Here is a 27,008-nt window from a genome sequence, read left to right as displayed (position 1 = left end):
CCCCCTCCTCCCAACGTATAGGGTTGATTAAGTACTCCTACCTCTAGAAAAAGATGTCTAGAAAACTCCTCTAGTACTCCGATATCAGATTTTAACTGAGGAATATTCTCACTAGAACCAAAATAAAGGATTATCTCATGAATTTTACTAATTCCTCCTTCACCAGGGCCAAATCTTAATTAAACTATATGATTCTTTTCAAAATTAAGAGTCCTTTATTCCTAGTAGGTTTTAGGACCGAAGTGGCAGCTTTTAATCTCCCCCACCAGTTCTCCTCGGTCTCCGACCCTTCCCGGTTCAGTAGCTCCCTCTCCGCCACAGCAATCTTTCTTTTCTTCACAAGGATCTTCTCCAGGTTCTGCAGAAGTTTCTTTTCTATCTGAAGAACGTCGTTGTTTGTCACCTGAATCAAGAGACTGAGGAATTTTATGAAAACCACTTAAATTCAATTCATTTCCCGATAAAATTTACCTTTCTCATGAACACGTTCATAGAAGTATAAGGATAGTTGACCGCACCAAACCCAGAGAGAAGAGCCATTATAGTTACACCTGGAGTAGGATTATAGTTACACCTGGAGTAGGATTAAAGTTACACCTGGAGTAAGGAATTATAGTTACGCCTGGTGTAGGGGATTATAGTTACACCTGGAGTAGGGTATTAAAGTTACACCTGGAGTAGGGGATTATAGTTACACCTGGTGTAGGGGATTATAGTTACACATGGAGTAGGGGATTATAGTAACACCTGGAGTAGGGGATTATAGTTTCACCAGGAGTAGGGTATTATAGTTACACTTGGTGTAGGGGATTATAGTTACACCTGGAGTAGGTTATTAAAGTTACACCTGGAGTAGGGGATTATAGTTACACATGGAGTAGGGGATTATAGTTACACCTGGAGTAGGGGATTATAGTTACACATGGAGTAGGGGATTATAGTTACACCTAGTGTAGGGGATTATAGTTACACCTGGAGTAGGGGATTATAGTTACACCTGGAGTAGGGGAGTATAGTTACACCTGGAGTAGGGGATTATAGTTACATCTGGAGTAGGATACAACAATTTTATACGCTATAAAGCTACAAATACAGGGTATCCCACATTGTATAATTATTACGCGCATATTAGGGTTTTAAATTTTCATGTCTATCTACTGAAGGGTAAACATAAACATAAACCTTAAAGAAATGTAAAAATATTACAAAGTTTGTCTCAACAATGGCGGTCGAATGGTTTTGATTTAGTTTGCATAAATACAATAGTTTTGATCTAAGGATCTTTATCATTTAAATCTTATATTATCTCTGAACCTACCAATTACTCCGACCCTACTGATTCCCTGCTCTATTGATAGAATTCCATGTTTCGGAGATAGGATTGGAAACGGGTCTCCCAGCTGAAAACAATAATTATTAATCTTATTATTATCTATTTATCAATACATTTTATTTGGTTTTTGATACTCTAGCAAATATCTTTTTTAATAACAGTTTCTTAAATTAATTTTCAGTGGATTTTTACGATTTAAACGTTTCTGAACTCGGTGTTTCAAAACGGATATTTTGATTAATTTTGACGATTTTTTTTCTAGCTTACATTAGTGATTTGATTTACAAAAAAAAACCTCAAAACCATAATAAGTTTAAAAATTATAAACAAAATCAAAGAAAACTTTAGAACTGATGAAAGTTGGATTTGAGCATTTTAATCAAAAAAGTACCCAATATTTTTACACTTAACAAAATTAAATAAAGAAGGTTGGCTGGTTTTTAGTAATATTTTCATCAAAAAATAAATTTTTTCAAAAATAGTAACCGGAAATTTTGTTCAGGAAATGAGGGAAAATAATGGTTTCCGGGTGGGGGGAAAACGAATTTTTGTTGAAATGATGTTTTACCTTCCAGAATATATAGAAGTAAATACACCAAACTATTAGAGTTAAAGGTTTCTTCACACTAGAAGATACCAGTCGACTGAAAAACAGGAGAGTAAATTATCTATCTTATTAAATTTGTTATTTAAAAATCCTGTTACCTGGTGGATAGTATGAAGTAGACAATATAGAATGGAGTTAAAACTATCACCATAAACAGCATTGAATATATTGCAATATACCAGTGGAAATATCTAAATAAAGAATATATCATTGATACTTTTCATCGATATCCTACCTGCGAATATTTTCTTTTTGTACATTATTTAAATTTAATTCCAAATTTTGCATATTTTTCTGTTTTCATTGGTGGATTTTGAAATCTTTCGAAACCCGAAATATGTGTACGGAAAAGTTTTTTATTCTGAGCATCCATGACTTCATAGCCCTTTTTGGGATCATGTGAGACCCATTGGACACATCCATACCAACAGACACAAATATATTTAAATAAAATTATTAATTATGGTTACCTAGAGCTTATATCTAGAATATCTGCAATCTCGAAGATGATCAGCTCAAACATAGTGCAGGACAGAGTAAAGTTGATACAGAAGATCAGCTGAACCAAACAGAGTTCAAGGATTATTATCTTTTTATTTATTAAAAAAGCATTTAATATTTTTTTATTTTTTTAAAGATTTAAATCTGATTCTTGAAGTTTGCCTGGACAAGTAGATGATGGAGCTCATAGTCCCTGAACAGCATCTTGACGAAGAAGACCCAACCGACCAAGAAGAATAATGCTTGACTCGCCAGTACTGTAAGCGTATCGTGTAAAAGCTCCATTATAGCTCTGTAAAAAATAAAAATGCTGATTGTTAAATTTTCACAGCCAGATAAGCGTCATAATTAACTCATGATCAATGTTTTCATATGTTTAAATTCGAGACAAAGATACATTTTGGCCTGTCTGAATATCTGAGAATATGGAATGTAGAAACTTCTTAGTTTAATAGCCATGACCTAGGAGAGTTTTGAGATCATAACAACATGTTCTCCACGAAGTAAAACTTGAGGAACATGACGAACACAAACCTCAAACTTATTCTCTATCTTGATCACCCTGAGCAAAGAACTACCTATCTTCATTTCCACCGGTAGGTCCTGCGGCATCAAGATAGATTTCATGGTTGATGATGAATATGTTTTCCTGCTCCGAGGACGGTTAAAGTTCTCATCTACATCTCTGAGAGCAAGATTCCAATGTTTATCAAATGCTGAGATGAATCCTGTGCAGAAACCACGAATATTGTTCATGTCTCGAGTCCATACTTTGATTCTAGTTTTCTCCCTCTGCCAATTACTGCAATATTTAAAATATAAGTTTTCAAGAAATGAATAACTTAGAACATGAAAAGGCGGCAAAATTCCACTAAAATAGCAAAACACATAAATAGGTTTGACGAAAAGATTTTGATTATGAACGATAAATTTCTAGTTTTATTAGAGACGTTGAAAACAAAAGTTTCAATAACTCTTTCTGATTTTTATTTATTTGTTCTATAAATAGAGAGGATCACTTGAAATTACGCCAACAGTCCTATTTAATTAGTTTTTAATTTTCAAAACCAAAATATTTTTTTATTTTATAGATAATTCTGTTCAGTGTTCACAAGTTTTACACAAAACGTTTAACGTTCTGTATCTTGATTAATTTTAAGTAACCAAATTCTTGCCATGTTTTTCCCTCTTGTCTTTGAAGTTTTATATTCTAACCTGAGTGTTCCCAGCGGTCCATCCTTAAACTCGTTCATTCTAGAGAGAACATGCTTGAACTCTTTTCGATTTGACTGAACCGGCATCTGTTCCGGGAGAAACCGTCTCTCTATCTTCTCAGGTTCCGGAGCAGGTTTTGGTTTCTCCTTTCCCGTCCTAGTAGAATCCGGGTTGGATATAAACTTTATACATTGTTCCACAGTATCCATACATACAGCATCTTTATCTGATATTTCATAACTAGGATCATACAACGCTTTCATACAGTCAAAGTTCTCACTACCCGGATCCAGATCAGATCCGGGATTTTTCTCCTTCTCCGGCTCCATGCTAGAACTAGATTTGTATCTTAATCTGACCTCGAAGCAGGTTCTGTAGTTCTCTAACCTCTACCTCCCACATATCCTTTTCGTAAGGCTTTGAGCTAAGATCACAAATCTGAAAACAAAATAAAAACCATGAAGGTCCAAATTCCAATATTCTAGATTATTCCTCTCAAACGCAGGGTTTGCTTATATTCTAAATTCTACGGTGAATAATAGAACAGCTCTGGAACTAGTTTTAATGTAAACAATTGACAAATAATACGGGTATATTCCTAAAGAACGATTTTTGGACCCATATAGACGGTAGTTGGGGTAGTGAGGGTAGTTGCCATNAAAAAATTGATAGTAGGGGGGGGGCAGGGGGGGGCGGGGTAAAAAAATAGTTCTTTGGGAAATTACCAAATATACTTCTCGTAAAAAACATTAATTATTATGTAAACAATCGACAAATAATACATAGTGAATCGTACAAGGCATTTAATAATTTGTTTACATAAACTTTAAATTTAGTTGCGGGTTTCAATATCTGTGTTATTGTTTACCACGAAACTGGCTACTGAGCTACAGAACACGTCACAAACCGTATCCTACAATCCTACTTACTCTAATTGATCAAAACAAAGAAAATATACTTCTCGTCAAAAAAAAGATTAATTTCTCACTTTACACTAAACAGGGTTTTATAATTTATAAAAGTAAACAATTCTCAAGATTGTTATATAGAGGGGAGAATACTGGAGAGGAAAGAATGGAGCAGGTGCAAGAATGGTCAAGAGGGGAGAATGGCGGAGGTGGAATAATGGTGGAGGGGAGCAGATGGAGAGAGGAGCAGATGGAGAGGGGAGAATGATGGAGAGGGGAAATGGTGAAGTACTGAAGCGTTGTTTAAAGAGGCATTTAATAGAAAAATGGCAATAGAGATAATGGTACTAAAGTAAATTAAAGTAAAGCAAATGGCAATAAAAAAAACTTGTAATAGAAATAATGGTACTAGAGTAAATGACCATAGCGCAAATGTCAATAGAGCCATGACGACATTACAGAAATGGCAATAACAAAAGTAAATAGTAATCCATCCATCTCTAAATATCTTCACTAATTGAATACCTGGAGAAAAGGAGATATTGATGACCTGGACCGTAGACCCATCCGTATCCTGGAGAACCAATCCGTCCTGCCCGTCACAGGATACTACAACACCCTGGACAACATGAAAAGAATATTGTATCAACTCCAAACTTAAACACATAATCCCAAATAGATGTTTCTTACCAAAAATGAACGAAGAGGGAGGGGGATTTCTAAGGGTTTATGAAAATATTAAAAAACAGGCTTTTTCGCGCCCATCTTCTATTTCAACTTTTAATTGTGGCTTTATCTCTGAACATCTTCTCTTTGTACAGTATAAAACAAAAACAAAAAAGTTTGTGCGGATTTCATAATATTTTTTGCGCATTTTCAAAAATAAAAAACTTTTATACACAAATTTTTAAAATTTTGATCATTCATAAACCTTCCCTGGGGTCCCGTGAGGTCCCACAAAAAATTTGGGCCCGATCGGTTCAGCCGTTTTGACGTTTATTGGATACAAACAGACCAACAGACAAGCCAAATTTATATATAGATGTGAATTCAACATGTTTCTCTCTTAAATTTACTTCTCATAAAAAAATTATCTTGTTTTAAAGAAAAGAAGGAGGGGGAGGGGGTTCCAGAAATTATATAACCCACATTTTATGTAACTGAAAGTAATGATATTAGAAAGATGCAAGATTTATCTGAATGAAGCCCTGCATGGATGTGTATGTGTATACCTGAACCCAGATCATGTGACAGTCCAGAGTGGTTTTCTCATCTAGCAGTAGGTGATAACAGTCTCCTTCATAGTTGGAAAAGATACAATATATAGTTTCAAATATTGAGCAGTGAAAATCTTTATGCATATTGCATGCATGAATGAAGAAATTGCATATATATATAAAATCAAATAGATAAATAATCTGAAAGAGAAATGTTGAACCCATGACTGCCTTTTCAATGTTATCTTTAGTTCCCATAATAATGTCTTAGCACACATAATCTGCCACACACGCAATTGAATCTCAGAAAATCTGTCACAAACAAAATTTAAATTCATAATAAATGAGCTTAAAATCAGCCACAAAATTATGTTAACTCTTCACAAATGTCTCAAGATATACCCTGACGCATAAAATCTGCCAAAAATGCAATTAAAGCGAAGAAAATCTGCCACAAACATTATCTAAATTCTATATGCATAAAATCTTCCACACAAATCACGAATGAGCTTAAAATCTGCCACAAAAAAAAAATAACATATTTATCATTTTAATAATATCCTTGAAATTTCATATTTGTCATTTCAATATTATCTTTAGTTCCCATATTTATCATTTTAGTATTATCCTTGAGTTCCCATATTTATCATTTTAATATTATCTTTAGTTCCCATATTTATCATTTCAATATTATCTTTAGTTTTCATATTTATCATTTCAATATTATCTTTAGTTCCCATATTTATCATTTTAATAATATCTTTAGTTTCCATATTTATCATTTCAATATTATCTTTAGTTCCCATATTTATCCTTTCAATATTATCTTTAGTTCCCATATTTATCATTTCAATATTATCCGAAGTTCCCATATTTATCATTTCATTATCATTTTTAGTTCTCATATTTATCATTTTACTATTATCTTTAGTTCCCATATTTATCATTTCAATATTATCTTTAGTTCCCATATTTATCATATCAATTTTATCTTAAGTTCCCATATTTATCATTTCAATATTATCTTTAGTTCCCATATTTATCATATCAATTTTATCTCAAGTTCCCATATTTATCATTTCAATATTATCTTTAATTCCCATATTTATCATTTCAATATTATCTTTAGTTCTCATATTTATCATTTCAATATTATCTTTAGTTCCCATATTTATCATTTCAATATTATCTTTAGTTTCCATATTTATCATATCAATTTTATCTTAAGTTCCCATATTTATCATTTCAATATTATTTTTGTTCCCATATTTATCATTTCAATATTATCTTTAGTTTCCATATTAATCATTTCAATATTATCCTAAGTTCCCATATTTATCATTTCATTATCATTTCATTATCATTTTAATATTATCTTTAGTTCCCATATTTATACCTTCCCAAACACACTGCCTTAGCTGTCCAATGAAAACCTTGTAGAACGGTTTTAGAAATTTCTCCGATATCTCGACATTATTCATTCCTAATCTGTAAACACAAAAAAATTATCCAGTAAAAGGCTCATCGTTCAATCCTTATTTTATTTTCATTATTGAATTATTATAAATGGTATTGTTTTGTTATTGCAATATTATTAGATTTCATTTAAATATTTTGAAACTCAGTATTAGCCGGGCCCACAACAAAATCCACCATACTTTATTCCATCAAAATTGAAAGTGTAGAATAACAAAATTCTTATTACTGATAATTGCTATTTAATCCTAAAATTTCATTAAGATTGAGTTGTCCAATTGGGGGATATATCTATGAAATCCAAAAATCTTAAAGATCGAGAAAAAAAGAAAGAACAAGATAAAGTTAACAGCAAAATTACGTTGCAATACCCCAAAATTAATGAATCTACTGAAGTGGTCGGGATCAAATTCCACCATTTTAAACCTGAAAAATAAGGAGAAACATGTTAGAATCGTGCTTTATTTTATCAAACCAGCACAATACATTAGGGTTCCTTGTAAATATGAGAACAAGACAGAATAGATCAGAAATCTTTATATTCTGTGTGCAGTAGGTTAATATTTAAACTAGAAGTGGGTCCGCCAATAAACGCGGGAAAACATGACAATTGTCAAATAACAACAAGTAATAAACTAGACTTTAAACAAAACAAACAAAAAATACAGATCGGTCAGATTTAACATCACTGGGAAAGATTATTAACATATAACGTAAGTTTAACAAAACTAATTTAAAGGAAAAATTAAATCTTGACAGAATTCGGTGAATTAAGATCTGGTTTAGATACTTTCTTTAAGATTTTCTAACTATACTTTGTATGAATATACAATATACATTATACACAATCTTTTTTTGTACAAAAATTTTCACGCTAATTGAAAAACTAAACACTGGTTCAAGATGACTTTACTTTTTCTTGATTTTTCTTAAAGTGCAGATCAAATTTCAGGAGATAGATCTAGGTTCTGTCCTCCATCAGTTCTAATGGAGGATCCGGAGAAATCCGAACCTTGAGATTCTCCAGAATCCTCGGAGAATGATATTCGTCTTCTAAACAGAACTGGTTCGCGGAGCAGACCTGTGTTGTTAGAATACTCCGGAGTGAGCGGGACGAATGGAGAAGGAATTTCCGAATTAACATCTATACTACCTAGAAAATAAATGGTATTATGTAACCACAATAGTTATTAGAATAATTTTATTTCAAGTAAATATTAATTCATCTTTTTCATTAACAGCTGTCATAACAAATACTCAATATCTAAAGAAATGAGTGATATTTTACCTAAAGAGAGAGAAGTTCTATCTGCCATACCATCATCTCTTACTGGAGTATCTGGAGGTGTAAGAGTACCCAGCTGCGCTACAGCATCAATTCCTTCCTCTATCCTCATCTCAGTTAGATCTTCATGATCTAGACGTGTATCTTCATGATCTTCGTCCTCCTGATCCATCTCCTGGTCGGACTCTTGGCCTGGTTCTCCGGGTTCCCCAGGAATTAGTGAAGCTTTAACCATTGTTCCATCTGGAGAACGTCGTAGGTATCCTCCCTTCTCTTGTACAGTATTGTAGGAACCACAGTCCCTACACTTGTTTCCTAAAGTATTGTCATGTATAATATACATCATTTTATAAAATATAAATGCAACTCGGAATACGGATCTGAATCCGAGTCCAAATGGAAAAATATCAACCAAAACACAATTCTCCGGTATAGAATAATAAGAGATCGGAAAATATCAACCATAACACAATTCTCCGGTGTAGAATAATAAGAGATCGGAAAACTCCTTTAATCTCTGATTGGACAATCAACGACGGAGTAAGAAAGTTCTATTCATGACACTTCAAAGGATTATCCGTAATGCTGGATTCGGATCCATTTTTTAGGATGAATTCGGGATCCACATCTTTTAGAAACATAATTTAACGGGAGTGAACCCCTCAAAAATCATTCCTGAGTCAAACTATAACTTTTCCCTATCTAAAGGAAGAAAATGTGTAAAGTTTTTCTGCCTGTTTTGAAATTAGGGAGGTTAATACTAAAGAAAAGTTTTGAACTTCTAAATGCTGTCACTTTTTAAAGATTCCTTGAACCTGTTCTTAAAACTATCTACTAACCTAGAATGTGGAATGGTGTCTGACATGATTTGGTGCAGTCCTTGCAGGAAATTTTAACGAACAGGTTTCTCATTTTCGCCGGTAACGGAGTTTCTTCTATCTCCTATAGAGCAAGGAATTATTATTTCAGAAATTCATTCTACATTTTTTTCACTAGCAAAAAAGCCGGTCACTCTTTCTTCCTTATTATTGCAATTTTCTTCCTTCTATTTTGGTTAACACTGTAAGAAAAAACCTTTTAATTGTCAAGTCAGTGACTACCAGAAAACTATGAAAGTAAGTTATCAAATTTTTAGACAGCCTAGACTGTAAAGCCTCGCAACGGCTTGGTTTAGGTTTTACCTCACAAAGTCGATTATACTTTTTTGTAGCGCCGTAAATAAACATTGCAAAACTGCAACGCGCTTTCTAGCTAGGTTTATAAGGAGTAATTAACAAAATATTGCTCGATTTTTGCGTGAGAGCGTACACATCTTGTTTCGCGATAAATCCATATCAAATCAAATCAAATAATGAATTATAGGGTAAAGCTTTAGGCTTCTAACATCAGCCTGGAGTTTCAAGTCCTGACCAAGGAATGGGTTTTCATCCCGGATCTTAATTTATTTTGATCTATGCTACAAATCCAAATTGATTTATTTATTTTTACGTTAAGCGTTATGATCCCAGCAATACGACCAAGTTTGGGGCATGCAATCATTTTAGATCCCTTTCATTCATTAAGGTGCCAACTTTCATAAAGTATTAATGACTAACAAAAACAAAAAAAGAAACAATACCTTGTCGTACATTTTCCAGATATCTGACATTGGTATCATTGATGCCCCGCAGGTCGGACAGGCGTAGTGACCGTTGGAAAGCATCTCATCAAAACAGTTCTTGTGAATGAGATGGTTGCAAGGAGGGATCTGAGAGGGTATCCGGGACGTGTGAATATCTTCCTGGCATACTGGACAATTACTCCGGGATACCTTCTCCACACATTTATGTTTTCCTTGCAGATGGTTCGGTAGACACATATCACACCTAGATTATAGTTCAAGTTAGAAGTTTAGGATCCCGAACAGATCCAAATAATGAAATGGGATAAATTTAGAAAATATGACGAGCACTGCTTAGGATCCAAAAATATGCAGATCCAGGGGGCAAATAATCAAACAAAAATATTTTGCTCTCAAACCCCAAATCTGGACTGTAGAAAAAAAAAGAGATTATCCGAAATGCCCTTATCTCTGAATGGTTCATCAAGTTTTAGCATAAAAATAACAAAAAGAAGTTAAACTTAAAGAAATCCATTTTTTTCCAGTGCGGATCTAGGATCAGGATTCGCATCAAAATTAATTAGATTCGAAGCACTGATGACAAGGTTTCCAGACTCCAAGTCACCTTGGTAGGGGGGTGGGGGGGTTAATTCGAAGATTTATGACCAAATAAAAAAATTAAATTCCTAGATGATTAACTACTCAGACATAACAGTATCATTGCACCCACTCTCCGGAAGGAGGCAGAGGGTTGGTTGCAGGGAGGGGTTTGTATCGCGATCTTGTATGGTTTAAATGGACTGTTAAGTACAACCTTTAATGAATTATTTCTTCTAAAATTGAACGCCCCTGATTAGACAAATAATAATTCCAGTGTCCTGACTGGACAAATAATAATTCCAGTGTCCTGACTGGACAAATAATAATTCCAGTGTTCTGACTGGACAAATAATAATTCCAGTGTCCTGACTGGACAAATAATAATTCCACTGTCCTGGTCCTGGTAAAAGCAGGGTTCCAGTATAAGAGGGTTGATACTTCTTAGATGTATTTGAATGAGTCCTGAGATGATGTGATGCAGTTGACGAGTTCATAAACTAGTATCTGATTCTGATTATATACATCGTCTAATTATCAAAATTGTGATAGCAAATTTTTCCTTTTTTTCCGTCCTTTTTGGGCCAGTGTTTCGCGAAATCAAACTGCACTTTACACAAAATCATCCTGTAACTAGTCAGTATTGACTGAATACATGAAGGATCAACATATTTGTACTCCAGAGCGTTATTGGTATATAACTTAAACTTATTTCATACAATTTAAATATGTGAATAATTTAAAATTATTTCTATTTTTCTAACTTTGATGTATTTCTAGTGTATAAACTCCTGAAGATGAATAAACTTTTCCTTTTACCATTCTGTACCTTTCCATCTGAGAGAAACCATTCCAATCCTTCATGTTAACTTAAAAGTCGCCGACCGGCGCAAAACAGCATTCGTGGTATTGGGGAGTCATAATATATGCAAACTTTACATTATATGGATAAAAAGAAAGTTATCACTTCTTCAAAAGAAAAACTTTTTTGTAAAAATTATTAGATTAACCAAAAACAGATTAAAATATTTTACCTGTGACAATGGAAGTAGTTTTTTCTTCCTCCAACCTAAATCATTTATTAATTAATAAAAAGTTGCCATTTATAAACGAATTTAAGGCACTTAAAAACTTTAAGATACGAAGAAGACCTCAGGTAAAAACTTTGAAGTGAGATAGCATTAATCTACACAGCTTGATCCCGATTTCCACTGTAAAACTTTTAAAAGCAGGATAAGCGCTTGATCCCTCAATTCCTAGTTAACCATGATGGGTTCCGTTCCTTCCATGGGATATACAAGAGAAATATATTTAAGCCTTTGAACGATGAAAGATACAAATAACGGCTTGATCCAGGGATTAAAGGGACTGTAAAGGAAAAATGAAAGGGGGTATAGGCTGAAAGCTAATCACTTTAGCTCTTGATCGCGACCCATGAAAGTTTTATCTGATGTTCCTGTCTCGAGAAACTGATATAAAACTGTGTTAAAATTATACGAAAATTCATATATGTAAAATTTTGAAAATCTGAAACTTAAATCACGTGACCAGAACTATCACCAATGGCAGAGCAGTATACTGGTCACGTGTCTCCGCCTGTATCACGTGACCACTTTACTGCACTGCCATTGGTGGAATTTCTGGTCAAGTAATACGGACGTAAAAATAATATTATGAATGAAATCTATTGAAAATAGAAATAACAAATATAAAAGTAAACCTAAGTTACAATTAGCTTTCTCTGGGATATCATCGTTTTCAGATTGGTTGCTTATTTGCTGAATTTGATCTATTTAAACCCACTACTTTTATACAAAATTGTATATATATTAATTTTCGTATAAATTTGACACAGTTGTATATCAATTTCTCGAGACAGGAACATCAGATATAACTTTCATGGGTCGCGATCTAGAGCTAAAGTGAAATTAGCTTTCAGCCTATACCCCCTTTCATTTTTCCTTTACAGTCCCTTTAACAAGACAAAAGTTTTCACCTCTGAGTTTGTAAGTTATTGTTAAAAAAATTACCCGACATATTCCGCAACCTTCACAGTGAAACTGATCTTTCTCCTCGTCATCGTACAGTTTACACTCGTAGCAGAAATACTAGAATAATTTAAAAGACGGTTCAGAATGGAGAAGGAACAAGGAGGAAGGAGAAGAAAAAGTGGGGAAAGAGGAGAAAGGAGAAGGAACGGGAAAAGGAAAGAAGAAAAGGAAGAAAAAGAAGCAAAATTAAGAGGGATATAAATGGAAAAGAAGACGGAAGGAGACAAAAAATTGAATTAAAAGATAAACAAGAAGATGGTGATCAATAACTGTAGGTTCAAAACGAGAAGGATTAAAATGCAAAAGTAACTGTGGATAAAAGTTAGAGAATAAGATAGCAGAGAGGATGAAAGGTAAGCGTTGAAAGCAAGAACGAAAAAAAAACCCCGGTAGAAGAATGTAGTGGAAAGATCAGAAATGAGAGAGAAGAACAATGGAAGGATGAAGATGAAAAAGGACAATAATGGAAGGGAGGAATAAAAAATGGGAAAGAATAGTACCTGTCCGAACTTTGTCTCGCACTTGACACAGGTTTCCCGAACAGCCTGCCTTTCCCCGCACTTAGAACACTCCACTACCGTTACATCCTCCCTGAGCAGTGCACACATTAAACTTTTAATATTGGGGGGNGGGGGGAATATTTTCTATATTCAGTCTAAACTTAATCAAATGATATTTGTGTAAGACCCCTGCAACCTAGACGTACTTAAATATAGAAGAAGAAAAATTGCGAAATACGCATAATTAGAATGATTTACTTGCATGTGAAATGCAAGGTTGCATAATTTAAAGAATTTACAAAATGCAATTTTAGAAATTATTTATACTTAATAAAATTCTTTAACAATTTCTTGTAGACTGTTAACAGTGCTACTTTTAAGAGTATGATTTTGCTGGTCTTCGTCATGACAGANCCCTTCTTAAAATGACGAGTTAAATTTTATCAAAAGGTCTCTTAATTCGTTAACAATCCCTTTAATATAATTCAAAATCTACCTTTTAAGAGTATGATTTTGCTGGTCTTCGTCATGACAGAATCTACACCGATACACTCTGTTACAGCAAGGAGTCTGAATCAAAATTACGACAGTTTAAAAGAGCCAAGAAAAATCTTCCTCCCCCCCCCCACAACCACTCAACCAACCCCGTAAAAGGAATGATGACGATTTTTAATTTCTCTTTTTAGTTTATTGTTACAAAGCCAAGCTAAGGTTATAAAAATTGGGCTAAAAAATCCTGATAAATTACGGACACAATCCATTAGGTATTGATTGAGAGGGTTAAAATAATTTTTTATATAAAATCCTATTTTTCATTGTGACAAAAATATTAAAAATTTTAAGTTTTCCCAAAATAAAGTTGCACAAAAGTTCAAGATAAATAAATATATTCGGTCAGATCCTATTTTAGATTTTCTTGCGCTGAATGCAATATTGCGGGCTGATTTTCAAATTTGTAACTAAATATGTGTTTTGTATGAGTTAGTTTTAAAGACGGGGCGAACCTAGAGAGGGGGGCACCTTCCAGTCCTCTTAATTTGGTTTTAAAGAAAGGATTTTATCAGGGGTTTACATAAAATTTACCATAAAACCTAAATAAAATTCCAAGGGTCTGAAAAAATTTACAGAAGTGTTTACTCCCCGGCCCCCTCCCTTTGAAATATGGTAAGCCGCCCCTGCCCATGGTGCTATCTAAGAGATTTTAAGGTTAAAAATATGATCCTTACAAGATGCATGTTTTTAACAAATGTTTAGAACATTAAAGCCAGAAAGAGTAAGTTACGACAAGCACGTATTTTAAAGCGTAAACCCGAATAAGATCAAAGGGAGTGAGGAAAAAGTGAAAAGAGTCAGAGTGACAATATAAGAATTGTATGGAAGATCAAGTACGAATAGTTAGAGAGGAGAATAGTAAGGGCGACAATGATTAGGAAAGAAAGAGTAGTAACTAAGCCTATTAAAGAATCGGAAGAAACCATTGGCCATAGAAGAGTGATCATTATAGGGACTGTAAACGTAATACCAAGTGACCCTCCATGCAAAGATTGCAATGCACGATCTAGTATGAATTAGATATCAAAAGATAATAACTTTTAAAACTGATTATTTTAGTCTGTGGTTTCTCTACGAAAATGACTTGCGCATTTCTACTGCAAGAAAACATCTAAAATCGTCGTGATGTAACAAATTTAAACCTATAAAAACGACAATATCTTTCACGTTACTAATAAAATAAAGGTGTCAATGATACCGCTATAAATTGGGCATAGCCATCTTTGAATGGAAGGTTACTTGAAATTACGCTCGCAGTCTCTTTAATAGTCCAGAAGTTCATGTTCGTATTTTCTATTTCCTTACAGGTATCAACTTATTGATTAACAACAAACATTAAAACCGCTGAAGTTACAAATGCAGGTCATCGACTTCCGTAAGCAGGGGGTGGGGGAATGATTGGGTGAGTATAGTAGGGGATGGGGAATGATTGGGTGAGTACAGTAGGGGGTGGGGAAAACGAAGCGGTATGTATTTTCCCCCTGCTTGACCTTGTCCTTGCTAAATTCCAACGCGAAAACTTTGTGAGGGGAAAAGAAATGTCAGACTCGTTAAATATAATTTATTTATAAGAGAAAACTGATAAAGTCTTATGTAAATCTTAATGTTTCTGTTTCTAACGAAATATATCAGACCCATCTAAAAATAGAAAGAGCTTGTTACCGGAAATCTAAAAATGTAATTGAACCATTAATGATCCATCTTTTCTTTTAAATATTTTTAAGATAAAAATACAATAAAATTACAGACTTAATTCAGACTGTAAGCGTAATTCCAAGTAACTGAGCGATAACCGATTCACAATGGTACCCTTAACATCTTTATCTGATCAAGTATGTACTAGATATCCATGTTTAAAATTTTGAAAACTTATTATTTTCAATCGTGATTTCTCAACAAAAGTTACTTGCGCATTTCTGCTGTAGGAAAACATGAATTATCAAAACTAACACTTTTTTCAATATTTTCCACGAATCCACATTATTGATCAGAAAAAGATTTAAAGGGTACCGTTGTGAATCGATCATTGCCATCTTTACATCTTGAAATAATCCCTTTAATTGTTATTCTTTACGTCATAATAAGGCTAATATTGTTCAATAATACACAGAAGCAAATTCTAGGAGGAAGAGGGAGGGCAATAGTCATCTTGCCCCTCCTCCCCCCTGAAGGGAGTAGAAGTCCTTTTGCCCCCCCTTGAGTAAAAAAAACTTCTATGAATCAGATAAAGAATCTTTAATTTATCTTGAATATCTTTAAATTGAAAAAATTAGTTTGGCCGCGGTTTGTGAAGAAGTACCACAGCTCTCATGTAAATGGTGAGATTCTCATTTACAGCTTTTAAGGGAACTGCTGATAATCGATTATGGGACGATTATCAAACCTAAGCTGAAAACTCTTGTATTGGATACCCTTAATCCCGATTGCTAAATCTCTGCATCCAACGTGGACACTTTTAATTTTCTTTTTAATCCTCTCTTTTGGTAATCCCTGCTGGATTCCGACCAATAGGAGTTTTTCTCTTACTGACGTCAATTGTTGGGTATCTAAAATCGACACTCTGATTGGCTGTATTTTAGATACATTCCTGGATATTATATTAATGTAAGATTAAATTAATCTTAAGATTAATAAAAATAAGAGTTCAAGCAAATTCATCTCGATATCTACAATTCTGTTTTCAGCTTTGAACTTCAAATAATTAGGTACATCATTTATTTGATACATATGAAGAAGAAACTTCGTATATACATAATACAATTCTGAGGTTTTGGAATTGCTAAAAGTAGCTGATGATACACATTTTATGAATTGTAACAATGATTAGCATTATAACTGGTCTGTCCTAGAGAACGATTTTAGGACCCCCCATCCCCCCCCACCCGCCTCCCCCTTGCCCTCCTATTAATTGTGCACATGACTACTTTTTACCGCAAATTATTATCATTTATTTTTTATTTTAGGGTTAGGTAAGGTTAAGACAATTCAATGGCCGAGCGCTGCAGCTAAGACAGGTATTAGGAAGTTCTCATTAGAACGACCGTAAAAGACTTTTTAACTACCCTTAACACGATTATAATCTTAAAAACTTGAATTTTAACTCACCACAAATTTGCATTTTCGTCTGTAGTGGGCGCAATGGTACTTTTTAACAAATATACTGTCCTCACTAATCTCATTGTCGAGTATTGGACTAGATTCACTCTTTCTAGGTTCCATTTTTACTAATTTAAACACTAATCCACTAGAATTTTCATTTTATCAATAACGGTTTAAAGCGCTAGCTAGGCCTATCTCGTCATATGTGAAGGATTGATACTATCAGCATTCAGCAGGCAGCGTAGCTCAGCAGTCAGTGTAGGTAGGAGTAGGACAGGTAGGTAGAGAGTGAGAGGAGAGAGAGAAAGCTGGGTTTGATAGGGCAGCGTACACTTAGTGACGTCATACGTACTCAATAAACTTTCAACTTGCAGAACTTTGAATGAGGTAATGAATGAAAAAAGGAGTAATAGGAATATAATTTGCTCAGATTTCATATATGACAAGGGATACAGAAATAGTTATGATTTATTTCTGTATACGCCCTTGTATATCACACCTTTCAGGTATTACTTTAACACTCCTTCAAACAAAACTAGCAGAAAATTGACAGCAAATTAATTTTTTCAATACTCTTCACTCTTCAGTTTCAGATTTGAAAAGTACGATAGCTCTGAGCAAGAAATATATTTGTTGGCTCTGAGTTCTGGGGGGGTATACGCCCCCCTTTACATGTCCAGGTGGGGGCACTGCCTCTTTGCCCCCCCTCTATACGCCCTTTACGTATGAGTTAATAATATTATATTGGGTATACCCACAAAGGATAAGACTTCAGAGAAGATTTTACAAATTTTTTATTGTCTGTTTTCTTATATTGACGTTAAACCTTCCAACGAGGTTGTAGTGTATAGAGTGAGGATGTGTAGCTAATCCAGACCTGGACAAATCCCTGCAACTGTAATACTTGTTTATTTTTTTGTCCAATCAATAAAATGGCCATAAGAAGACCGTTTTTAAGGCGGAAAGCTTAATGATCACCGTTTGTTACATTGTTTTATGTTATTCTGAGTCATGTAAAAAATATAAAAGAACTTAGATTTGTAACTTTATTCTTTTATAGAGATTAATTATGTATAACTCTAGCTACAAGGTTTAAATTACGTGTTTTAGTTGCGAGGTCTTTAAAGATTATGTGGTTTAGTACTGCAGGGTTAAACAAGTGTAATTTAATTAGAAGTTTTGAGATTTGCATTCTTAATAAAAATGTGCTAAAATTATTCATCAATCATTCATGTAGGAAACGTCTTTTACTTCGTTATAGAGAATTTATTGTTTTCTTTCAGCTTTCGTAAAAGAATCAAAATTCGAATTTTGGTCATTTATGCAACTGCAGGTATTTCCTCATTTTTAAAGTAAATATTTTAAATTGACGATTGTGTGTAGGTTTGAGTAAAGTGGTACTTAAAACTTGAAACCAAATGGTCGACTATGAAAATCACCTTCCCATATGGCATATATACACAGAGAAGTAAGTTGAATAGTAGCAAATCGTAAACCCTAGGCTTCATTTATTTGACTTGAAGTATGGTCATCTAACATCTTTAATTTTAAGTATGACATTCCTTGAAGTCTGATTTAATTAGTTATTGGATAAGGTAATGATTGATAATTAGGACATGATTAGTGTAAAGATAATTAATATTCTACACGACAGATCGTTAAAGAAGGACTGTTGTCATATGTACGGTCATTATTAAGAAGGGTCGTTTTTAACGATCGTTAACGAAGGGTCGTCGTTAACGATCGTTAATAAAACAACCAACTTTTTAAAAAAGGTTGTTTTAAAAAGATTGTCTTAAAAACGACCGTTTTTAAAAACGACTTGAAAAAGATCGATTAATTTTAAAAACTATTAATGTTTCGTTTTTTGTTTTTTCGTCGTCGTTTTCATAACGAAACTATTGTTTTTCTAAAATGAAAACGATCCATCCGGCATCCCTAGGTGCTCATCAGGGTGCACAAAAAAAATTCGGCGCGCATAGATTTATATCTGTGTACGCCCTTTTTCCTAGGGGGTGCACTTCTTTTTTACGTGCTGCATGTTTGTTTGCAAATGAACCTTCTTTTTAGCTTGTTTGAAAATTTTCAGTGGAGTCATGGTTGACTTGGGGTCTGTAACTCTGGCATTCTGTGACCTGTACTATTCTTGCTTGCTAGCTCCAAATACTTACTTTGTCCAATAACTCCATGGTGTGTCTAATAATTTATTTTTATTTTCAAATATTTTGTCTTCTCATTTTATTTCTGAGTTTATTTCTTCATCTCTATCTAACTTTTTTATTTCTTTTTTATTCTCTCTTGTACTCTTTTTAGAGCATATATTTATGCAAAAATAGACCTGTAATCACAGTGTGTTCCAATAGACCTGTAGTGTTCCAATAATGAAGTGGTATTTATTGAAGAATTCAAAAAACATGTAATCACAGTTTGTTCCAATAATGAAGTGGTATTTATTGAAGAATTTAAATAACCTGTAATCACTGTTTGTTCCAATAATGAAGTGGTATTGATTGAAGAATTCAAATAGACCTGTAATCACAGTGTGTTCCATAATGAAGTGGTATTTATTAAAGAATTTAAATAGACCTTGTGTGTTTTTACTCTAACTGACTTTCCTGTGTGAACATTCTTGATACAGGGTTACCCACAAAGGATGAGACTTCAGAGACGATTGTACGAAATGTATACTGTTTGTTTCCTTACATTCACGATTCCCTGCAGCTGTAAACTTGTTTGTTTAGTTGCTAAATTATTGACTAAGCCGTTAGGTTACTATATCTAAGGCAGAATACATATATTAACAAAGTTAAGTGGGCATTGTCATATTTCAAGAGTTTCCTGTCTTCTCTAGAGTCTCATTCTTTGTGGGTAACCCTGTACCATTCGTACCATAAGCTATAAAAATACTTTAAACAGCATTCTCGGTTTGAAGCTTTGCCTAAATTGTTAAAAAAACTTTGCTCTCCCACTTATATTTATTATCTTTCCTTTTTATTCACTACAAATCAAGTCAAAATAAAGTATATTTACGTTGTATTAAGGTATTTCATGTTTTCAATATTGAAAACTTTTCTTTTTGAAGACCTATTGAAATGAATAAAAAAGTTTTGAATTTCTAAAATGCAACCAAATAAATTTACCTGTCTCATACTTGGGCGTAAAATCAACACTAGAAGAACTAGAGGTAAAAAAAGTCGTACATGGAATTTCGCATAATTTGGACCTTTTCTCATGATAATGATTGATTGTATGTTAATGTTAGCTGCAAAGTTAACTGTATTAAATCTTATAAAAACAAAAACTATAAAAATCAATTAACGTTTAATGCGTGTAAAACAGTAACAAAAATTCATTGTTTTTCTAACAATGAGTAAAGAACCCTGAACATTAAACATTGAACATTAAACAATAAATATATTGTTGAAGTGAGACGGCCTGGGAAACCCATAACACTCATTATTACTTGCAACCAACGATGGAATCAAGTACAACCCAAACCGTTCAGGTTAAAAATCATAAGAATACAGATCGTCCTAGTATAGGAAAGATTGATCCAACTGAAAGTTGATTTTTAATAATCAAAATTTTGCACAATAGCCATGAAATCCTTTATTTTCTATTACGTAGAAGCGTGGTTCACATATTTTAAACTTTATTAATAATCTATGTGGTATAAAGGCAGAGAAAGGCCTGGCTGCTGCCTAGTTACCGAACCAGTCGTAAATATCAACTCCACTCCGTTTATACTTCAGGAAAATGTTACTGGTTTCTGGTTCTTAGTTCTAGAATCCAGTGTTCTTAGTTCTAGGTTCCTGGTTCTTAGTTCTAGGTTCCAGTGGTTCCTATAGTTCCTTGGTTCTCTATGATGGAATCTTCTCCTACTGTTGGGTTCAGGTTCGATTAAACCTATCATATCTATCTACATATAAATATATACATATAAATATATACTTATAAATATAAAACTTTTTTTAATTTATATATTCATAAATTGATTGAAGATTACACATCTCGAAAAGTGTAGATGCGCAGAATTTAATTTATGGGTGTTTTTCATTATTCTTTGTAAATTTTATAATTAAATCTGTAAATAATGTTTTTGTCTAAATGTTATGACGTCTATTAGTCCGTATACAATATACATAAAGAATGGTACTTTAAACACAACAACACTGTTGATTTTTTGATTTTGTAGATTTAGCCTTTATACTTTTTCTGCAACATAACTTATTAACTAAAAAGCAGAACAATTAACATCAAGATATTGTTTTTTTAAAAGTTTAATTCAGTTCCTCATTCAAATTTTATTCTTTTTTGAACTAAGACAGTTTTTTATCCATATCAGGGTTAATGCAAATGAAAAGGTTTATTTGGGTTTGGTTTAATGTTTCTCAACATGCTTGTTCGGTTGTTTGGGTATAGGTTATATTGCATAATTCAGACTCTGTAGTGGTATATTAATTGTGATAGAGTATCAAAAAATTTTGGGAAGTGAGAAGGAAATAAAAACGCTATCAAGGTTAAATTCGCTACTTTTTTCAAACGAAAAATACACGAAAGAATGGAACAAGGGATTGAAAAAAGAATGGAAGAAATGAGAGGGGTGGAAGAAGATGTGAGAGTGGAAAGACGAAAAGCAGAGAAGTACGAGGAGATAGATTGGTATAAAGGAGATGGGAGGGCGGGTGGAGACAAGAAATAACAGGGAGGTGAAGTAGAAAAAGATGGGAGAGAGGGTGAAAGAGTAAGATCGAGAGTGTAAGAGAGAGAGAGAGGTGGATAGAGAATGAGGGAGAGAGGGTGAGGGGTGAGAGAGAGAGAGAGAATGAGGGAAAGATGAGAGGCATGGAGGGATTAAATAGAGAGAGGAGATTTAAGAAGGAAGAAAAATATTTAAATCAATTAAAACATTCCAATCAAGTAAAATATTTCTTTGAAATTAAGCTAAAAGTTTTATTATACGTTTTGGTCTAGGCATGTATTATAATACACAGTGCAGTGCTTTCTCTATCGACCAATCATTATATATTGTTGAAGATTAGTTTCCATACTTACCTTTAGTCTTACCTGTAGTATTCATGCTATATTTATCAATATATTTAATATATATTAGTTACTATACTTACCTTTAGTCTTACATTCATTAATATATTTGATATATACTAGCTACCATACTTACCTTTAGTCTTACCTGTAGTATTCACGCTATATTTATCAATATATTTAATATATACTAGCTACCATACTTACCTTTAGTCTTACCTGTAGTATTCACGCTATATTTATCAATATATTTAATATATATTAGTTACCATACTTACCTTTAGTCTTACCTGTAGTATTCACGCTATATTCATCAATATATTTAACAGATAGTAGTTACAATACTTACCTGTAGTATTCACTATATATTTATCAATGTATATTCGAAAAAATTTTCAACAACCCGTTTCCGCGAAATTTTAATCTTATGTTACTAACATGTTTGATAAAATATTAAGATTTTTTTATTTTCATTGAAACTTTTTGTTTAAGAACTGTTTAATTTAAGTCCTATTGACAACGAAAGGAATTGAGTCTTTGCCACAAACTCTGATTTTCTGATCCAGCTATATTATAGCAATCCAATGTTGTGGATCTTAGATATTTCAAACTAGGAATTCTGTTAGATCAAATAATCATGAGTTAGAAATATCAAAGGTTTAAACCATCTGGTTGCAAAGATATAGGCTACAGAATATTTGATTGTGTGACAAAGACTCAGTTCCTTTGCTGATTTTAACCACCCCTTACACATAGCAGTCGCCATAGAAATATTTTAATAGAATTTAACTCTCAGAGTTTATTTACCTAAGATTCACATCGAACATGATACTAAGTCATTTTTAAATTGTCATGTTCAGTTGAACACCCTTATAGATGAACAGTATTTACACATACTAACAATCTAGATAATATATAGGGTTAAATGAAGAAAATCACTGATTAACAATTTATTTTATCAATTTTCATACATACGATTTTAAACTAGTATATTAAGTAATTATGGTTTTCCTAAGATTATTTGCTAGTTGTTCAGTATCTATAAACATAAAAATGTGGGACACATTTTCCCTTGGGGGGGGGGCCTCACCAGACACTCAGTCAGAAATACAACAAATCCAACAATTCTCCTGACGGGAAACGGAAAAGAATTATATTATTAATGATCATATATTGAAAGAAAATTTCGCGAAAATGGACGAAATTTTCACGAAAATTGGGTCGAAAATTTCGAAGAAAGTACATCGAAATTCGTGAAAATTTTGAAAGAATCTCGTTTGTTCATACTTGCGAATTTCGTTCAACGAAAACTTTTTTGGAAACCCTCCTAATAATCCCAATAAAAATACAAATCTCATAAATCCTATTAATATTTCAGTTTGTCTGTATTTAACAGCATCAGTGCAGTAGATGATACTGTTCTAGAGATAACCTGTCCAGGATGTAAGGTTCGAAATTTGGAAATTATACTTTTCGTTTGATTTTTAGAAAATGGTCGCAGTTTTTCTAGAATAACGTCATTTTGTAAATTTTTACATGTAATTAACTGATATAATTGAAATAATGATATCTTTATTTATCTATCTAGATGTTTTAAAGTTTGTTATTTTTTATATATGTAGATATTCTTTACATGGATGTTTATTCTTTCATATATTTCTTTTGTAACTCAACCCTATTAGCTTTAGAAGAGAATTCACATTTCTAAATGCAATCTAACTTTCCAGAAATATTCAAAGAAATTGAGTCTTTGCCACAAACTCTGATTTTCTAATCCCTATATCTTTGCAACCCATTACACCTTAGATATTTCAAACTATGAATTCTGTTAGATCAACAAATCTAAGTTTGAAATATCAAAGGTTGCGAAGAAATAGTGATAAGAAATTTGAGTTTGTGGCAAAGACTTAATTCATTTGATTAAGGTGACCGTTCACATCTCCGGAGTTCGTGTGCGCGAGATATGTCCCTATTGTGGATCCTGGTATGATCCTGAATGTCCCGCGGCACAGCTCGCGAACGGAGCAGCTCGGCCTAGACCGGCCAGCTCGGTCCGACCTACCAGTAGTAGAACTCAGAGTGCAGGTAATAATTTTATGCTGTTTGTTTCAGTAATCATACATGTAAGAGTAAATTGACGAATAAACTTATTTCAAAGATCAAAGACGACCTTCTTTTGCAATTATTTATTGAACCTACATCATACGTATTGTATAAATGTTAAAAGTAGAAGTGTAAGATTTGACGGAATATAATCGTTCACCAGTTTTACATTTTCATCCTCTGAACTATAATTGGATCATCCAAAACTAGATTTATTTATTAATTAGATTGTGAAACAAATTTTAACAAGATGAATTTTCAATTAAATGCTATAATTGAAGAATATTTTAACAAAGAAACTATTTATATCTTTCGAATTCAGAAAATGACATTGACTGTACATATTATCTTTTATTAATTTATAAACAATAAGAATTTTTTTCTAATTTTACTAGTTCTATTCTACTACATAAAATTAATTACAATTTCGTATAAGCAATCCTAATTTAGTTAGAGTACTGCCAGCAATTCATGATCCAACTATTAGCTCTGGATCCCAGGATCAAGGAGCAATCAGTAACTTCATGGCCTCCTCCCTGGGACGGATAAGCTTGAGTTTCCTCGGGATTGGAGTATCTGAGATGAACGAATACCGTCTCCCTCCTCTACATACAGGATCCGAGGGGAAACTAGTTCAGGTCAACCCACACCAGATATGTTCAATATTAAAGTTAACGTAATTTTAAGTGATCCTCAAGTTAAAAAATGGCACGCCTGATTGACAATGGTACTGATTTTAAACCTGTTGTCTATGCAAAAGAAGAACATACGAGAAAGAAAATTTACCAATTTTTTTTGGAAAAACGATGACATCTTGCTCACATGGTTAGCGTTATAATTTGAGCATGTAACTCTTTAAAGGGAGTCATTTGAAGATACGTTTACAGTCCCTTTAAATCGTTAATTCTTCGAATACACTTGTTAAAGTTTAATTTTTTCTTCTTAATTTTCCTTATATTTATTCATTGTATTGATTACCCACCTCAAACTGTTATTTCATCTTTGCAACCTGATGCTGTAAACCTTAAATATTTTAAACCTTGATTATTTGACCTATAGCAGAAATTTAAAAGGTCTACGACTCAGGTTGCAAACATAAAAGAATCAGAAAACTAGAGTTTTTAGTGAATAATTAGTTCATTTACGATATTTTGAAATTAATTTCTTATTTTTTTTCCAGATTGGTAGTGGAAATACGTCTCCTCTAAACCAATCATTAAATGGTAGACGGGGGAGTTTACACTCCCAGCTAGCTCAAGCTACAGCTGCTGGTTCAACTACTCCTAACTATCCTAAGTTTAAGAAGAGTCGGGAGAAGTTTATAAAGGAGTGTACTGAAGCTAAGAAATCTGGAGATTTTACCAAAATGATTCAATTCTACGGAACAGCTTTCCAAAACTTTGCCAATCTTAACGCAGTTTTCAAGGTAAAATAAGTTTTTATGAAAAAAAAATGTATTTTTTAGCCCCGGGATACCCATTGATTCATTAAAAAATTTCAGCCAATTTGGTCTATCCGTTTGCCCAGCTTTAGCTAATATATAATATATATATATGTATATATGAGCGAAGAGGTTTATTTATAGATATATGATCTTGAAACTATATCTGATCATGAAACTATATGAATATCTGATCTTGAAGCTAAATCTGTTCATAAAACGTGTTCATGAAACTATATTTAATCTTTAAACTTTATCTGAAATTAAAGCTATATCTGATCTTGAAACTATATCTAAACTTGAAACAATATATGATCATAAGATTATATCTGATCTTGAAACTTTGTCTGATCTTGAAACTATTTCTGATCTTGAAACTATATAAAACCCTGAAACTATATCTGATCTTTAAACTANGATCATGAAACTATATCTGATCATGAAACTATATCTGATCATGAAACTATATCTGATCATGAAACTATATCTGATCATGAAACTATATCTGATCATGGAACTATATCTGATCATGAAACTATCTGAACAAGAAATAATTTTTATGAAACTATATTTAAACTTGAAACTATCTTCAGAACTTAAAACGATCTACATTTAAACTTAAAGTTTTAAAATTTGAAACTTAAAACTATATCAGAGAGTCTAAACTAGCGTCTATCATGGTTTGGTGGTTAATTTCTATATGATGCTGTATCAGCATAATTAATATGGCGTGAATAGCTGACACTAAAGTGTATTTATTGTGTTATGTCTGGCGTCTCATCATATATTAGCATAGAGAATAGAATATGTATTAGAGGGGAATTTACTAGAAAAAAGTGTAAAACGGCCATTTTGTTGTACTGTTTCCATACTGCAGGTGTACTTCACATATTTATGCTATATAACCTTTTGGGTACTGGAATATCATTTTATAGAAAATCTAAAATTATTGTTAAAAGAAAACCAAATTATGGAAAAGACTGGTTTCATAATTGACCAATGATCATTTCACATAGACTCTATGCCTTCCACTTTACAAACGATGATTTTCCGTTATAACTATAAATCAAATGATGTTTTTATTCACCTAATTCATTATAAAGTTTATTTAACAGTTTAAAAAATTCGAAATTGAAATGAATAGTCTAAGGAACATACTGTATTAATGTGTACTCTACTGCATATATTTTGTGAACATTTACATGATTTGTACATTTTGAACTCCCTTTTCAGGCTGAAAGAGACTGAAAAAATTCAAAGATTCTTTAAATTCCCCTCTAATATATATTCTATTCTCTATGTAAATTAGATTAATATTCACAACATAAAGACAAGATGAGAATTAAAAATTTAAATAGGTTGTCTAAAATATTCTTTTTTTAGGGATCATACTTTTATTTGTTGTGTAATGAGTAAATCGAAACGTTCTTAACCCTATCCCTGCTGGGGTACTTGAAAACCAGGATACGCTGGGGGGGGG

General features: G+C 32.9%; 5 protein-coding genes across 5 annotated transcripts in view; 1 reads left to right on the top strand and 4 right to left on the bottom strand.

The window, feature by feature from the left end:
• Positions 1-9,180, bottom strand: part of LOC111704070 (Golgi pH regulator) — a 10,941-nt gene extending 1,761 nt beyond the window's left edge. The window contains exons 1-9 of the mRNA XM_023476213.1: positions 9,169-9,180; positions 2,604-2,733; positions 2,411-2,499; positions 2,039-2,131; positions 1,902-1,977; positions 1,319-1,400; positions 472-551; positions 222-403; positions 42-111 (exon numbers count right to left, since the gene is read on the bottom strand). Coding sequence (XP_023331981.1) covers positions 42-111; positions 222-403; positions 472-551; positions 1,319-1,400; positions 1,902-1,977; positions 2,039-2,131; positions 2,411-2,499; positions 2,604-2,726 — 795 coding nt within the window. The 5' untranslated portion in view covers positions 2,727-2,733; positions 9,169-9,180. The remainder of the gene's footprint in view (positions 1-41; positions 112-221; positions 404-471; positions 552-1,318; positions 1,401-1,901; positions 1,978-2,038; positions 2,132-2,410; positions 2,500-2,603; positions 2,734-9,168) is intronic.
• Positions 2,733-4,116, bottom strand: LOC111703902 (U7 snRNA-associated Sm-like protein LSm11). The gene is made up of 2 exons (XM_023475992.1): positions 3,657-4,116; positions 2,733-3,243 (listed from the first exon to the last, which is right to left on the bottom strand). The coding sequence occupies exons 1-2, from the start codon at positions 3,983-3,985 to the stop codon at positions 2,904-2,906; spliced, it is 669 nt and encodes a 222-aa protein (XP_023331760.1). The 5' UTR covers positions 3,986-4,116; the 3' UTR covers positions 2,733-2,903.
• LOC111703922 (uncharacterized) lies at positions 4,715-7,269 on the bottom strand. The gene is made up of 3 exons (XM_023476015.1): positions 7,178-7,269; positions 5,797-5,861; positions 4,715-5,183 (listed from the first exon to the last, which is right to left on the bottom strand). Exons 1-3 carry the CDS (start codon positions 7,260-7,262, stop codon positions 4,752-4,754), a joined length of 582 nt encoding a protein of 193 aa, XP_023331783.1. The 5' UTR covers positions 7,263-7,269; the 3' UTR covers positions 4,715-4,751.
• On the bottom strand, positions 7,684-17,160 carry LOC111703892 (RING finger and CHY zinc finger domain-containing protein 1; the record flags this gene model as incomplete). Its single annotated transcript, XM_023475981.1, is given in 9 exon segments — positions 7,684-8,410; positions 8,546-8,857; positions 9,382-9,484; positions 10,161-10,407; positions 11,774-11,808; positions 12,770-12,847; positions 13,291-13,381; positions 13,787-13,860; positions 16,948-17,160. Coding segments are annotated over 9 exon segments (1,266 nt in total). The 3' UTR covers positions 7,684-8,198.
• Positions 17,161-19,691: 2,531 nt separating this feature from the next.
• LOC111704109 (probable E3 ubiquitin-protein ligase HECTD2) lies at positions 19,692-25,513 on the top strand (the record flags this gene model as incomplete). The annotated part of the gene is given in 5 exon segments (XM_023476248.1): positions 19,692-20,835; positions 23,363-23,432; positions 23,910-24,069; positions 24,538-24,725; positions 25,268-25,513. Coding segments are annotated over 5 exon segments (696 nt in total), but the record flags the coding sequence as incomplete, so codon positions are not given.
• Positions 25,514-27,008: the final 1,495 nt, after the last annotated feature.

The sequence above is a fragment of the Eurytemora carolleeae genome, unplaced genomic scaffold, assembly GCF_000591075.1.
Source record: "Eurytemora carolleeae unplaced genomic scaffold, Eaff_2.0 scaffold73, whole genome shotgun sequence".
NCBI lineage: Eukaryota > Metazoa > Arthropoda > Copepoda > Calanoida > Temoridae > Eurytemora > Eurytemora carolleeae.
This window is presented reverse-complemented; position numbering and strand designations above follow the sequence as displayed.